At 43.5% G+C, this 15,853-nt stretch overlaps 1 protein-coding gene across 1 annotated transcript; it reads left to right on the top strand.

Annotated features, from left to right (window-relative positions):
- The first annotated feature begins 83 nt into the window (after nucleotides 1–83).
- On the top strand, nucleotides 84–13,595 carry CIDEA (cell death inducing DFFA like effector a). Its single transcript, XM_040549969.1, has 5 exons — nucleotides 84–216; nucleotides 3,656–3,812; nucleotides 4,014–4,160; nucleotides 6,093–6,274; nucleotides 9,243–13,595. Exons 1-5 carry the CDS (start codon nucleotides 179–181, stop codon nucleotides 9,337–9,339), a joined length of 621 nt encoding a protein of 206 aa, XP_040405903.1. The 5' UTR covers nucleotides 84–178; the 3' UTR covers nucleotides 9,340–13,595.
- The last annotated feature ends 2,258 nt before the right edge of the window (nucleotides 13,596–15,853 follow it).

The following is a 15,853-nucleotide window of genomic DNA, read 5'->3' as shown; positions in this document are numbered from 1 at the left end:
ACCCCAGGACAAGGACGAGGCTGCCCCAGCAGCCCACCCCCCGGGCATGCCTCCCCTCTCCCGGGGGCGGGCTGAGGGCCGCCCCGGGGGCAGGCCGGCCGGGGAGGCGGAGCGGCCCCGCTCCCCATTAAGGGGCGGTGGCGGCCGGTGCTGCCCGGCGGCCGGGGAGGGCCGGGCCATGGAGGCGGCGAGGGGCTACGTGGGCTCGGCGGTGCGGTGAGTGTCCCCGCGTCCCCGTTTCCTTTTAATTTATTTTTTAAGAAGCCTGAGAAGCGGAGGTTCGCTTGGCGGGGGAGCTCGGCGCCGTCCCCGGTCGTCCCGGGGTCGGTGCTGGCGTTTGGGCTGTCTGCTCCGCTTCTGTGCCTCACGGGCTGTGGTGTCTTTTCAGGCTGTGTTTGTCGGGGAAGCCAGGTGGGACACACAGTCTCCCGGCTGATTTCTGACTTATTTTTGGTTTTGTTGTTACTGCCGTTGTCGTTTGTCAGTGAACTCTAACCTAAAAATCCAGCCGTGCCATATTCTGAAGCTTTTGTGTTGTGCAATGTTGGTTTTCCTGAGGCTGAGGACCATTGCACCACATTCTTAGACAAACATACAAGGCATATTGCAAACAAAGATAACGAGTGAAATTAGCGTATAGGGCTCAAGGCAGGTTTTTAATCCCTGGTTTCTCCTCCAAAACAAAGAGCTCAGCTGTCCCCCAGCCCTGGCACTACACCGAATGCTTGGGACAGTGTCTGTGAGTCTCTAAGTGGTTGGGATTATACAGAGCAAGCTGGATGATGTGCTAGAGCTTGAAGATATTTTCTTCTTCAGTTATAAACGCTTTTCTGAGTTCTTGTGTTTTCCACTGACATAGGATCCCTTCTCCTGTAGGGAAGAGCGAAGATCTGCGCTTCAGCACCATCCCTTTCCTCTGTACCGCTTGTTCCCTGACGCTTGATCTCCTTTTAGTAGGCAATTATTTTCAGTAACTCCAATCTAGCAGGGAAATTCCCTGCAAAAAAAGAAGTGATATTTCTTTCTAAGAGTCCCAAACAAAGGCTGGCACCTGTGAGTCTCTGGTCTGCATATGTGTGAGGGGAAACAAGCAAAACAGGCTTTAGGCAGTAGACCCAGAAATGGAAGGGTTCACTCTGTTTTCAGGCTTTTTTTTTTTTTTTTTAACTATACTGGCTTTTGTTACCTAGTACTTAATATTGACTGGAACCTCACCCTGCTCTAGACGCACTGCTTCATGGGCAGACTTACTTGAAAGATTTTGACTGCTCTTATGGAAACATAAGTGGAATGGCATCGTTTGTTAAATACCTACCCGAGACTTGGACTGCTGTTAAGTGGCAGCCTGGTGGAGCTAATGAAAGTCCTGGTTTATTAATCTTTTTGGTTTTGACTTCTTTCCACCGATAGAATTAGGCAATGGTATAAGATCATGGTTGTTGAGCTCTGAAGAAAATTTTTCTTAGACCTACAAAAAAGGGCTTATGGAGTTGGCTCTGCTAATGCCCGAGATGAACCCTTGCTCTTAAAAGATCTTGAGTCCTGCCTGTGAGCTGTGTCCCTAATGCTCTTCCTGCTGCATTGGGATGTGTGGCTTGGCTTTTTTCCTTACGCTTTGTCTTTTTATGAATAGCAACTGGGCTTAAGTAATGGGAAAGAACAGGACTGGTATCTTCTGTCATCACAAAAGAAATCTTGGCAGTATTGTCATATATACCACTCAAGGAAATATTCTACATGATAATTTTCAAACGTGGGGGGGGAATGGGTTGTGCTAGCTCTGGAAGTGTTCTCTCACGAATCCTAAATGCTGCACTTGCTAACAACCAGGTGCCCAGCAAAGTGGGGTCACCAGTGCTGAGATAAATGCACGGGCTTCATACCTGAGGAAGAGACTGGAGTGATTCAGAATGGGAGCTGCCTGCAGACTGGCAGGGTGATTGGGGCACTGCTTAGTCAGTGCAGAGATTAACACACACACACCCTGTCCTAGCACACTTTCCGTCTATGGAGGGGAAGTTAGTGTCTTCCTCCGTGCTATTTTGTCATCTTGTCCTCCTCCCTGATTGTGATCCTTCTCCAGGAGGAAAATGTGTAGCTTTTTCATTTGAAACAATGACAGTCTCCTGAAAACCTTACTGAATGCTCACCGGCACCTGCTTTGTTATGCCACATGAACATACTTGCAAAGTGTTGAAATCCAGAGACCTGGTGTTCAGACAGCACTACTGAGACACTATTAGGTTCAGCTAGAAATAATCCTTGAACACCCCACTCCTTTTAAAAATATATGCTCCAATAATGCTGATGAATTTTTGAGGAAGAGAAACTCTTCAGCGTACAGAGGAAAAGTAGTATCCCAAAGCCCTGTAGAATTAGTGGTTCAGAATGAGAGCAGGAAATAAGTTAATTACTGAAATTAGCTAGCTAGTCACAAAAATGACTTCCCGTGCATCTTAAAAATATGCTTCAAGACCAGATACGAGATCTGGAAAAGATATTTATTTTCTTCCAGGTGGTGATTTTTGGCAAATCGTCTGGGTATTAAATTAACCAATACAATTTGGCAGTAAAAAGCTGTCACTGGTGATATTTAGGGGACTATCACCTAGGGATATTTAAGTGATGTAATTCGAGAACATAAACAGTCACTATTGAAGATGTGATTGTCCAGGAAAACTCAAAACCTCTTTCTAAAAGAATCACAGAATATGCCAAGTTGGAAGGGACCCACAAGGAGTCCAACTCCTGGCTCCGCACAGGACCACCCAAAAATCAGACCCTATGTCTGAGAGCGTTGTCCAAACACTTCTTCAAGTCCAGTAGGCTCAGTGCCCTGACCACTGCCCTGGGGAGCCTGTCCCAGTGCCCGACCACCCTCTGGGTGCAAAACCTTTCCCTAACACCCAGCCTGACCCTCCCCTGTCCCAGCCCCATGCCGTTCCAAAAAAGCGTTTGAATTCCTAGCCTCTCTGGTAGCCTGCTCCAATGCTATCCGTTGTGTGCTTGGATCTTAATTTAATTTCATTCAGCTTCCTTTGATACATTAGGGCACAAATAAGTCTTATTTTGTCATTCTCAAAGCTAAATGAAGCTTTATAGGCTGTAGATGTTATTTATAAGCATCTTTGCTGTTTGCAAGTCAAGCGTAACTATCAAAAAGCTCCACCTGCGTTCTGAAACTAGGTGTTTTGAATATGGACGGTACGTTCGGTCTCCCTAAAGCTAACTCTTACCTTAAATAAATAGTTGAAAGTAGTCGTGTGTACCATCTGACCGAGTGTTTATCTTGCAGGTAAAGAGAGTGATTTATATGCCTGCATGCAGTAAGAGCTGCTGCCTTTCTAATCCACTGTAGTGTTAAAACCTGTTGACCTCGCTGTAACCTTGATGTCAGCTGAGCTCAGCAGCAACTTGGCCCACATCTGCTCGAAATGTTTTTCATTTGAGAAGTGGTTTTCAAATGTCACCGGCAAGGGAAAGTTCAGAGACAACTGTAGGGCTATGTAGTGTGTAATTTTGAAAGCGCAAGTCCAACGTGACCCGTGAATTGCTCGTATAATGTCCTTGTGTACCGAACTCAACAGTCCTCCTCCTTCTTGTGGTACTTGTCGTGACTATTTTTATAACTACACTGAATTTTTATTTATCTTAGATCTTTGGTATCCATGGGAGCATCTGTGGGAGCAGTAACAAAACAGACCCTGTTCCCTCCTCTCATGCGTGCAGGGCGACCTTTCCGTGTGTCAAATGCCTCCAGGAGCAGCCGGAAAGGAATTGTTGCGAGCAGTCTGCAAGAACTCATCAGCAAGGTACAGCAAACGCTCCCACTCTGGCTGAAACTTGCACTGGAGTGCAGTATTGCAGGAAGGCAACCCACCGACTGTCGTTCTTCTCAATATCGTTAGTGGGGAAGTTCAGGAGAATGCAAGTCTAAATATTAAATGACAGAGGGAAAAAATATCACAGTGATAGGCTCCCGTTTGAATTCTACAATCTGCTGTTTTTTGCAGACTTTAGAAGCCTTCCTTATAACCACTGGAGTCGTGACTCTGGTTTTGGAAGAAGATGGCACGGTTGTGGACACAGAAGAGTTCTTTCGGTCCCTGGATGATAACACACACTTCATGGTTCTAGAAAAAGGACAGAAATGGACCCAAGTAAGTGTTCACTGCCTCCCTCCTGCTTGAATAGAAGTGGATGGAAAAAGATCTGTGGCTTCTTAAATTCTTGGGAAGAGGGGGAGATGAGGAAGAAAACTTCCCCTGTGTAAGGGAAGGTATCAACTCCTTGTTCTATCATCCAGGAAGGCTTAACAAGTTCATTTTTTGTCCCCTGCTGGGACATAGAACTGTTGACAAAAATCTGCCAAGAACTGAACTGAAATGCTACCACTGAAAAGAATTATAGGGGGAAAATCCCACTTTTGGAGCACCTCAGGAATAGCTTACTTCTTGAGCTGTTGCATAACACACAGGGAATGAGGACTTTGTATTTTTAGCTTAAAGAAATCAATCTCTTCAATTTGTTTTGGGGGGAGGGAGAATGCCCAAATTAAGCAATATAAGACAAGCTTTGCCTTGTGAATGCAGTAATAGTGAAGATGAGAAAAATGCCTGTACTAATCCTGCAAACAGCTAAAGGTTGTCATCAAAACCTAACATTAGAATATTAGCCTTCATGCGTCTAGATATTTTGAGAGATGTTAAGATTGCCTAGCTTTAGCCTTTTAATAGTGTAAATTTAGTGTCCAGTTAGCTTTGTGGAGGAGTTCATTAGTAAGATAGTCAAACTCTGAAGTTTCTCACAATGAAATGATTGTTGTTAGAAAGTTAGCATTAAAATTTCTTCTGCCAGGTGCAGAGTTAGCTTAGTAGCTGCAAGCTGGCCCACTGTTCCTGTCTGTAGGTGCATGGCTCAATCATGTGGCCCCGTTGTTTGTCTCTTATTGCAGCATGGGCAGGTTGTCTGTTTTTTCCCCAAGATAACTCACTGACTTAGCAACCTGCTGCATCTGGCCATGAGCTCCGAAAGCAGAAAAGGTGTTGCAGCCAGGGTATGACTCTACCTTGCTCCTTCTCCCCTTGCCTTATGTCCTGTTTGGCGCGGCAGCAAAACAAGTTTAAATGCTGCCCTCCTCAGCGTGCACGCTTTATCCAAATGTCCTGTGTGCTCCCAAGCAAACCCAACTGCATGTACGTGTTAAAAACCTTTGTTGGTAGGGTTCTACGTGCTGGAGCTGGGAGCTCAGAGGCTATCGGAGTAAAACAGGCATAAAATTGTTGGCTGATGATACACTGCAGTGTTTAAGTTTGTCTGACTTACCGTGGCACTGTCTGAGCACTGGGATGACAAGTACAAAAAGCCCCAGCCTTACACAACTTTATTGCTTCATTTAGCATACAGAAAGCGGATTGGCAGGTGCTACGTTACAATCTTTGAACTGAATGTGCTGAGCAGAGCAACCCACGTATCCACTAGATGTCTCTCTAAATAAGGGTATTCCTTACTATTTCTCTTTTTTTCTTTTTCTTGAAGCAAATGACCCACTCTTGAAAGAGGGCAAGGGCTGCTTTTAGTAAGAGGTGGAAGATGACTTTCCACACTTCTCTTGCTCTTCTTTTTCCAGCTTAACCTCAGTACTAAAGCCTGGGCCTAATCAGTAGTGGCTCCTTCTTCCATTTACTTTTTAGAAAGAAGGAAAAGAAAGGTGAGCTAGGATTTGAAATGAGAACTTGACTTTTTTCACAGATTTTCACAGGAAGTGAGGCTTTACTTCACCTGAACAACATGTATCAGCTATCTCCAAGATTGCTGATCACTTTTGTGTTCATTCCTAAACAAAACGACCTAATGTCTTGTTAATTTGGTGTCCTGTTTGTGTGGACCTTTTGGAATAGTTTCAGAAGCCTAATCAGGACTTGAACAAAATTGCATAAGCTACAGACTGGCTTATCGCTCAGTGCTGTTTATTTCCAATTTAGAATTGGTTAAGAATAAGTGAGTTACTTCTAAAGAACTGCACCATTCACAATTGTCTTGCCATGGTTCCCTGGCTTACGATATAAACTGTCTCCCTCTTTTTAAATTAGACAAGAAATGGAGTCGTCCCTGCAAGACAAAAGAAGAAAATGGGAGTAGCTAACATCACATTCGATCTGTACAAGCTGAACCCTAAGGATTTTATTGGCTGCTTAAATGTGAAGGCAACTTTTTATGAGATCTACTCAGTGTCATATGACATCAAATGTATGGGAGCAAAAAATGTACTGCGGTAAGTATGTTTACATTGCTGATCAGGCATATGCATTAATGAAAACCTGCTTGCTTATCAGTTCTATGAAGTTTATATAAATGTAATATTTTATTAATTCTTATATCTGCCCAGTATGCTGAATCTTCCTTTAATAGCTGTCTTGTAAAAACTTACCGTAGCTTTTATGGTGGAATCTTAAATTTCCCCCAGGACAAAACCCTATTAGCTTTTACTCATATCAAGAGACTAGGTACAGTCTCTTGGGAGAATTTCCTCAGATTTCTTTGACTTGTTTAAAGAATGCAGGGTGCTGAGGAAGGCTCTTTGGAGGGGAACTTCAGTGAGATGAAGTAAGACAGGAATTGGAGATCTAAAGACAGAGGTCTTCATGGTGGCTGTCAAATTTACCTCCTGAAAGGTACATGGAGACACGGGGAAAAGATTCTCTTAGTCTCTAAGAGAGTCTAGCAAGGACCACTGTCTTCCACAGGAGCAAGCTGTAGTGGATTGCAAGTTTGGTAGATATATTTGGAAATACTGTCTCAAAACAATATCTGTCCTTTCAACTGTGAAAGTCAGTGCCATGTCAAAACCAGCTGTGTCTTGCCCTGATGGAAGAAAACTTTGAGTTCAGACTCCTTCACAGAGATACCATACTCTGATTTTTAACAGCTGTTTAAGCTACAGCTCTGAATTTCTCTACCTGCCCTGCCAAATTCTGGTTGAGATGCAGTAGTGTAGTTGCTGCGTTTTGTTACTTGAGAACCAGACCTACACTGTTCAGAACAGATTACATGGCCTGTAAGTGAGTTTATTTCACTTGGGCAGCATGCAGTCTTTAGTTTGAAGTCTTCAAGTAGTCCCTAGGCTCATGGATGCAGGTATTAAGCATCGTAACGCTAATCTTATTCCCTGTCTGACCTCTGCCATTCTGCTTCGGTGGTCCCTTGCTTAATCTTTCAGACTACAGCTGGTGTGACTGTAGATGAGGCTGATCTCTGCCCGGGCTGCAGTGATGTTCCAGCTGTATGCTACGCCCACCCGTAGCACTGGTTTCACTAGAGTCTCTTCAAAGCAGAGGTCCGCCCTCGGACAGCTGCACTCCTCCAGTTCCTGTGTTTGTTAAGCCTCTTGAGCCAGAGCAAACTCTGTATTTCTGGCTATCTGTTATGGGGATGAGTGTTGGCACTGGAACTTGCGCTGTTGAGGAGAACTTTAAGTGACAGCTCTGCCTCCCCGCCAACACAGTGCGGCTGGTGAGAAACAAGAAGTGCTGGCAAACAGCTGAAGTAGCTGCGGAGTTCTTCTAGAAGTGCTGTTACATCGCAAAGAGTTGAAGGGGAAGTGCCGGTGTGAGGCTGGGAAAATAGTCCACCGGCAAGGAGCAGGGGGAGAGAGAAGAGAACCTTGGGTGCTCTTGAATAGGACAGACAGTCTGCCTCAATTTGCTGGAGACACACAGCGTTAGATTCTCAGTGTAGTCCCTCTGCTAATGAGTTACAAGTTGCCAGCTCTGATGCCCTCTTCCTGAGCCCACCTGTGGAATGTGAGGGGGGGGGGGGGGGGGGGGGGGGGGGGGGGGAACTTTAAAACAGTGCAGTTGTTCGTTGGTGGGAGGGGCTCGAAGCCTGCCAGATCTCATTAGTGCATTTTCTCTTCAGGGTTTCTCCCTGTCTGGTCCAACTGATGGATCAAATGTCCAGTTCAACAAATAACTTCCTCCGTGGCTTAAGTGACAACTGCTCTCGTGTGCAAGTGACACACTGCAGCTGCCCAAAGGCTCGGTACCAGGTGCAGCTTTCTTGACTGTACAGCTCCTTTGCCTGCGCTGTCCTGCGGAGGGAAGGACACACTGAAATGGCATATGTGTGGGGAGCATGAATAAGGGTACAGTCTTTTTTTTTAAAGGCTCTAAGTACCAGGGTATTCAGCTCCTTTGAAACATTGGATCTTGACTGCAAACCTTTCACTAGAGTGGGAAAAAAAAATTGTGAGAACTTTGCGTTCTCTGCGAGAGGTGAAGGGAGAAGTGAATAGCAACAGAGGGTTCACAGTTGCATGTTGACTTGGACAGGAATACAAAAAGTCTTCCCCTTTTTGGAGAAGGGGATCACTGGTATGGTTTCTGCATTGTCAGAAACTGATCCCCTTCCAATTTTGGTGTGGTCCAAGTTCTTGTGTGCTACTTCCCCAGTGCCTTAACTTTATATGTATGAGGGCCTACTTTGAAAGATTAAAGCTTGAATATCTCTCTCAGCATTCATGTCCTCATTATTTGTTGGAGATTGGAAGGGGGAAAAAGAAACAGGTATAAATAAATTGAATGAATGACCACTCAGATATGATAATCCCTATTCCTTTGGATGCTCTCTTGATCTTAATTTGTAGATCCACCTAGGTTCTCATACCGTATGTTTCAATTCAGATAAATACTAAAATGTTAAAATGGTTGTGAACTGAGAATTATTAATGTTTGCAGCTTGGACAGTTAATTTGATTGGCTTCACTTATTTTGCTGTTGGGCATCCACTGTACTGTGATTGCTGAGCTTCAGCGCTAATCAAGTTTGATCTGTAGCTTGGAGGTGCGCACAGGCTTCTTAGTGACCTGCCTAAAGGTGAGAAGCAAGATCAGTTCATGCTGCGGGGCTCCCAGGCAATGTTAAATCTCCAGGGATGCTCTGGTAGTTTCAGTGATGGTTTTCCAGGTGGCCTAATGGGATTACAGAATGATTCATTAAATGTGTTTTCTGGTTCTGCCCAAGTCTACAACATGCCAACAGTTTTCTTTCAGTCAATGGCCACAGACAGAAGTATTTGCACTAAAGAAGGTATGGAAATGACCATCCTCTCAGAAGTGAAAAGGAATGAGAGAATTCTTAAACATATCTACCTAATTCATCCTAAAGGTGCTGGGGGTGGGAGGGGTTTGGGCTACGTTACCCTGTTGTTGACTTTTTTTTTTAAATAAATGGCTTTTCTTCTAGGAAGGTGCTTCAGCTCATGTCCCACGCGGCACAAATAACTGGACAGTTTCTTCTCTACACTGGAACATACATGTTGCAGCTGATGGATGAAATATGATGAAGATGGCACCTGTGCAAGAACGCAGCACAAGTAATAACCACAGCTGCACTCCTGATATTGGATCCTTTTGCCTAAGACATTCCCTTGCCCAAGTTTGATTGTAATGATGTTATAGGGGGGAGATGTCCCACTGAGGTGAACTAACAGTTTTCCCGGTTGGGAATGCTTGTAGACCTTAGTCATAAAGTAAGTGTTTGGTGTTTATAGGCTCTTAACACAGCGAAAGGATGGGTGCCTAATGTCTGAGAACTGGGCAAAGGAAGAGAGGGCAAGTTTTTACCCCTGCAACTCAACAGAAAATAAGAATACTTAGAAATATGCATGCTTTGTAACCACTGGATCCTTTCCTTGCACTGATCAAAACATGGTTTGTTTTTTCATGGCTGTCCGCTTGCCTTCTGAACAGACAGGGCTGTGGTTGTTTTTGTTTTAATCCTTAACACTGCTGGTACTGGCGTCCAGCTGGCACTGAGGTACAAAAGGGTGAAGTTACTTATTTACTACTTCTAACAATGGAAATATATAGTACAGCTGAATTCTGGTTCAGTGACCGGCCTAATCTCATGAATTCTAATTGGAGAAAGTGCAAGTACTATACAGAAGCTTAAACTTAGCCTTACTTCCCTTAAAACAAGCCAAAAAAACCCATGTAACTCTCTATATTTTTCTTCAAATGTACAGAAAGTTCTGGTGAGTATAGCTTATACCAGTTGAAGAACGATAATTTCTTTAATGTGTCTGATGTCCCATTTTGCCTGAAGTATTGAATACCTTGCCGTAGCTTCATGCACATGGCTTACAGGAAACCTCCTGAAGGTTCTTTCAGGTGTAAACCTTCACTTCTGTAACTTTTGCTCTTCAGCTACAAGATGACACTACATCCCAAGCTGTACTTAAAGTGCACGTAGTAGGGATCCGGAAGAGACATTAAATTTTGATGTCCCTGTGCTCAGGAGAGAGCAGCAGGACATTGCTGTGTAACATGCATATGCTCTAAACTGGATATTTGCAATCTTGCAGTCTACCAAGACAAGTTGTATTAAAGGGCAAAGTTTTAATTTTTAGATAGGATTGTCCAGAAAGTTTTTAACAGCTTCGTGAACAGCTAATGTGACTAGTTTCCAGTAAGGGTCTCCTTAACGGTAAGACAAGCTAGAAAACAAGCAGTGGTGTGGGCATCTTGTGTCAAAATTCAGACTCCCATTGTTGAAGGGAAGAAGTCCAACTTCTGTTGTTCACAGGTGTGGCTTTTGAGATTTTCATTTGCTTTCTTCTGTTGGATTTTAATAAATTATTTTCTTGCTTAAGACTGAAAGCTGTTAAGGAGATGACAGACCCAGGTAATGTCTGACCTGACAGCGGGTGCCACCCAGGCAGAGAGATCCTAGCGAGAGGGGGAACAAGTGGGATGGGGGAAGACAGTAGCAGGAGCGAAAGGGAGAGAGACCAACATGGGCCCCAAGGTGCTGGCTGTGCTTCTGCTGAGACAAGAATCCTTTAACCACGTGCATCAAGTGCACTGATTAGGTGGAGGAAAACCTGTTGTGCAAAAAGAGGAACAGATGGGCTGAGAAGAGCAAGCATCATGGTTGCTGGTATCTGTTCTGATCTGTCAGCTGCGCCTGTTCCCTTCAAACGTTACTGACACGTGGAATATTGCTCTCATGTTTATCTGCGAACTTCAACTTCAAACATTTATTTTTGCCTTCCCTTTATGGATCTGACTTAACCAGCTGGGGCTGTATCTTTCAAATCACTGTTGTGGTGAAAAGCAGCCTAAAATCAATCTTAAAGGAACTGACAGACCCAAGTTTTCTAGGTCTCCACCTGTCTCTTCACTACTGGTATTACAGATGAGTAGACAGCTAAGAAGAAACTTTTGTGTTTTTTTTTTTCTTCTGATTTCCGTTGTTTTCCATCCACTTCTGAATATTTGCTGGGGGGAGAGGGGATGGTGGTGAGGCACGCAGCTAGAGACAAGGGGAGAACTGTGGTTTGTTTGTTTGTTTTTTAAACTTATTTCTCTGGAGGAAGAATGTCTGCAGCTTGCAGCACTGTCAGGTTTCCTTCAAAAGAGAACAAACTGCTCTACAGGTAATGAGAAAAAGGTTATGTTGAAATGGAGACTTTAGACTTTATCTGTATTGTTCTTGCTCACCACCTTCCCCCCCCCCCCCCCCCCCCCCCCCCCCGATACCATGATAACTGATGGCCAGAGCCTTTCTAACCCCAGTTCTCCCTAAGGAATTGCATTTAGCTGATGCAGTACAGGGGCTTTGTCATTAATTCTTTCAGCTTTTAAGGACCATTTATTCCATTAAAACAAGACCATTTCTTGAAAGTAAACTACAGGTAATGCTTCTAATAATATATATGTTGCTAATGGTGGAAGCACCAACATAAAAAAGCAAACAACAAAAACTTGCATAGTTCAATAGTGCATTAATCAGTGTGAATTGCATCTTCAACATCTGTAATAGAAAAGCATCTGCAAGTCTGAAGTGTGCAGATACCAAATTCCTCCCCTCTACAGCCAGGGCAGTTGTCACACAACTAACACACTCCGTAGTTTCCAGTGGTGTTACTGTAGGACTGAACATGGTCTAAAAGGCTAACTCGATATGAATTTGAAAGTTTTTAAGCAGCTGCTTCTTTGGCAGCCTCACTTAAACAAGCTGCTGAAGGTCATGTGAGCTGCAAAGTCTCCATCTCAGAGCATCTCCCTCTAATTCAAAATGCAAACAGCTGAACAAAATAACTCAGCTTTGATATTTTCTCAGAATGAAGATAAATGTCTTGGAAAGTTCTGAGAATGTGAATTGTTCCATTGCTTCTGAATCTGGGGTTTGCTACAGATTTAGTGTTAGGAAGATATTTGCTACTATACCAACTTCTTTCCAGAGAAACTTTTGGCTTTGGGTCAAACCAGAGGAGTTCATAATTTTCTGAGTTGGAGCCAGTTTGCTTTTTACAGCTTTCTTAAGATGCGTAGCTTTTACTTCAGTTGTATGTGGTACGCAGCAGAGAACTTCAGCATTATCTAGCTTTCAGAAAACTATTTGAGTGGTGTGCAGTATGCAGTGAGACAAAATCTAAAGGCACAGGCTCCTAACTGCAGGTATGTAGAAATGAAACTAGCTTTTCTACTTCACATTTTTAGTTTTATTTTTTTTCCCCCTATAGGCTCAGTTAATCTGCACTTGCTCCTGTGCAGTCCAGGCTGGTAGCACTGAAATTTCAAAGGTGTGCAACATGTTTACTCCCTCCTTGCTTGCACTGTCCCTTTTTTGCCTGTTGCTTTGCATCACTTGCTAACAATGCACCAAGTCATGCTCTGTAGTTACCAAAAAAGGAATTTTCACTGAAGTACTGGATCTTGTTGACTCAGGCACTGTTCATGTTCTGCAGGCAAAACAAAGTTGCTCTCTCCGTGACTAGAATGAAGAATCTAGTAGCTTTTGTGTGTGTGTAACTTACTTCATTTCCTTCCTTTCATAAACCCATGAAGTTGCTGCTTTCTTGCACCTTCCTGTCCTTTCAGGAGAAACAGGATTACAAGATTTTCTGTCTGGGGGAGAGGATAAGGCAGTGTCTAAATTCTTCAGACCATTAGGAACATGCACTAGGAAACATCCTCAAATCCCTTCTCTGTAGGGAGGGAAGGGGTTAAGGAAAGGAAAACAGGACTTTGGGCTGGAAGCTTTTTCAGCACAGTAAGTAGAGAGGTAGGCGTTAACAATTTAGGAAATGTTGATAATTGTGAATATGAACTGTGAAGATAACTGCATAGGATTATGTGTAACTGACTAGCGTTATAGCTAAATCATTTCAGCGTACTTTGTCCACAGATAGCACTTGAACTAAAGGCATAGGCTTCTTTAAGTAAAGTTTAAAACCAAAGCACAAAGTGTATTTTGAACATAATGCCTCAGGCTTTACTGGAGGTATTAATGTAATTATCAATCCATTTTAGTTATATGCTAGTAATTATCCTTGTAGGGTTTAGCATATATCACTTTGCTTTCTGTACCTTGCCATAAGATATTTATAAACCATGAGGACTGCTGTTTTTTTTGAGGGAAAAGATGGTATTTTACCTTTCAAAACTTTGGGGACCCAGTAGTTACAACTTGCTATGAAAATTGAGATGAGTGAGAATTATACTGTCAGCAATGGCAATATTTTCTGATATGTGGTGCCAATTTTAAGGCATACTTAAATGTCTATGAATAAATTTAAATGGTGGCTTTGGATGCGCGTCTATTAATTTTCAGAGTAACTTATTCCTGAAATAATCATGAGTGCTAATGGATCTAGTGGTCTGCCACAGCAAGTTTCCAATAGCTGCACTGCAGCAGTGGAAGTAACTGGATACTATATGTGGCTCTGAACTCTTAACTCTCTACTGCTGACTCACTTCTCTGCTTCAGAGAAAACATGCAAATCGTTTTCTTTCCATACAAAGGAGTGCCCTCCTCCATCTTTTACCAAAGTTGCAAAAGACTACAGGAGTACAGGAGATTAGGAAGGCTTGGGAAATATCTGGTAGGAGTTGCCTATTTTCACTAGTACAGTAAGGATCATGGAAATGCTCGTGGAAAACTCCCTGCAGTCATTACCTACACCTACCCTAGCACACATTTTGATTTGCAATAAGATATTTATGTTTCACTAAAGAAATTACATTTGTCTAATCCACCATTAATCATGCTTCAAGGGAAAGAGCACTGTAGTTGTGAGATCACCTGGGCCTACTCAGTACTTCCTGTACTCAGCTTAAGTGACAATTTTACAGAGCTTGGCTACTGAGTGGGTTTCCTTCTTGTGGGAGAACTGAGGTCTGCTTTATAGCTTTAGAAAAGCACAAAATAAACCCAATACAGAGGTACATTGCAAGGTTTGGGTAGCGGGGTGGCCTGTGTGAGGAGAGATGCAGGGTTGCCCCTCGTCTAGGTAGAAGTGGTCCCAGCTGGCATTGGAAACAGACCCCACTGCTGGCCAAAGCTGAGCCCATCAGCAATGCTGGTGGTGCCTCTGGAAACATACTTAGGATAAAAAACACTGTGCAGCAGCTGTGAGAGAAAGGGAAAAAATGAGAGAAACAGCCCTGTAGGCACCAAGGTCACTGAAGAAGGGGTGAAAAAAAGGTGCTCCAGGCACCAGAGCAGCAGTTTCCACTGCAGCCTCTGGAGAAGACCATACTGGAGCAGGCTGTCCCCCAGCAGCCTGCAGAGGAACCACACTGGAGCAGACCTCCATGCTGCAGCCCATGGAGGAGCCCGTGCCACGGCAGGTGGATGTGCCCTGAAGGAAGCTGTAAGAGACAATGAGCACTGGCACAGTTGCCCAGAGATTTGTGGAGTTTCCTCCTTGGAGATCACAGAATGGTTTGGGTTGGAAGGGACCTTAAAGATCGCCCAGTTCCAGCCCCCCTGCCACGGGCAGGGACACCCTCCCGCCAGACCATGTTGCCCAAAGCCCCATCCAGCCTGGCCTTGAACACCTCCAGGGATGGGGCATCCACAGCTTCTCTGGGCAGCCTGTGCCAGGGCATCACCACCCTCTGATGGAAGAATTCCTTCCATCTATCTAATCGAAATCAATCTGTATTTATCCCGTTAATTAATAAGTTTAATCCCATTAATAAATTCCATTACTTAATAAATTTCTTTAAGAAAATGACAATTTCTTCAACCTGAGACTTATCCCACACAGTCCTCTCCCCAGTCCTCAGAGACGACTTATGTCGGCTTGTGTGGGGGAGGAAGTGTTTGTAGTTGTGTGTTTGTGTTTCTCACTATCCACTCTATTTTTAATTTGCAACAAATAAAATTAATCTTCCCCAAGTCAAATTCTGCATTGCCCCCGATGGTAACTGGCAAATGATCTCCCTGTCTTTATCCCATCCCAGGAACTTTCTCATCTTATTTTTCTCTTACAAGGCTGGTGAGGAGGGAGATCAGCTGGGTGGGTGTCTGGCAGCCACCACAAGCACAAAACAGTAGCAGTAAGAATAAGCAAAAAACAAGTTGCCTGTGCTGCTATGGGTGGCCAGTAACATTGGAAGCAAATCTTTCAGAGTGTTTTCTGTTGTTTTTTTTTGTTTCATAGCTGTGTTTGCAGAGACAAACTCCAGCTATACACAGTACAGCGTTAATATTTTCAGTTGTCATGATACAAAATATTTACTGGCCTCCATCTCAAGCACTTTTTTTAGGTATATCTAAGGCCACCCATCAATCTGAATTGTTCATACTAGGCTCCACTTCCAAATGTATTCTTGGTTAGGAATATTTATTAATAAGCATTAATGACCATTTGAAAGAGAACATTGAAATAGTACTGTTATTTATAAAAACAATGAAATGTACCACCAGAAATATAGAATGTCTTAATAAAATCTGGGTTCAGGATAATCCATTCTATGCAGTTCCAGTATAGGAAGTTGATTGATCATCAGTTTTCTAAAAAGTTTTATAATTAGCATACACTATGCATAGATTAGGTTTGG

Source organism: Cygnus olor, chromosome 2 (genome assembly GCF_009769625.2).
Source record: "Cygnus olor isolate bCygOlo1 chromosome 2, bCygOlo1.pri.v2, whole genome shotgun sequence".
NCBI classification, from domain to species: Eukaryota; Metazoa; Chordata; class Aves; order Anseriformes; family Anatidae; genus Cygnus; species Cygnus olor.
Note: the sequence above shows the minus strand (reverse complement) of the source record. Positions and strands in the feature narration are given on the sequence as shown.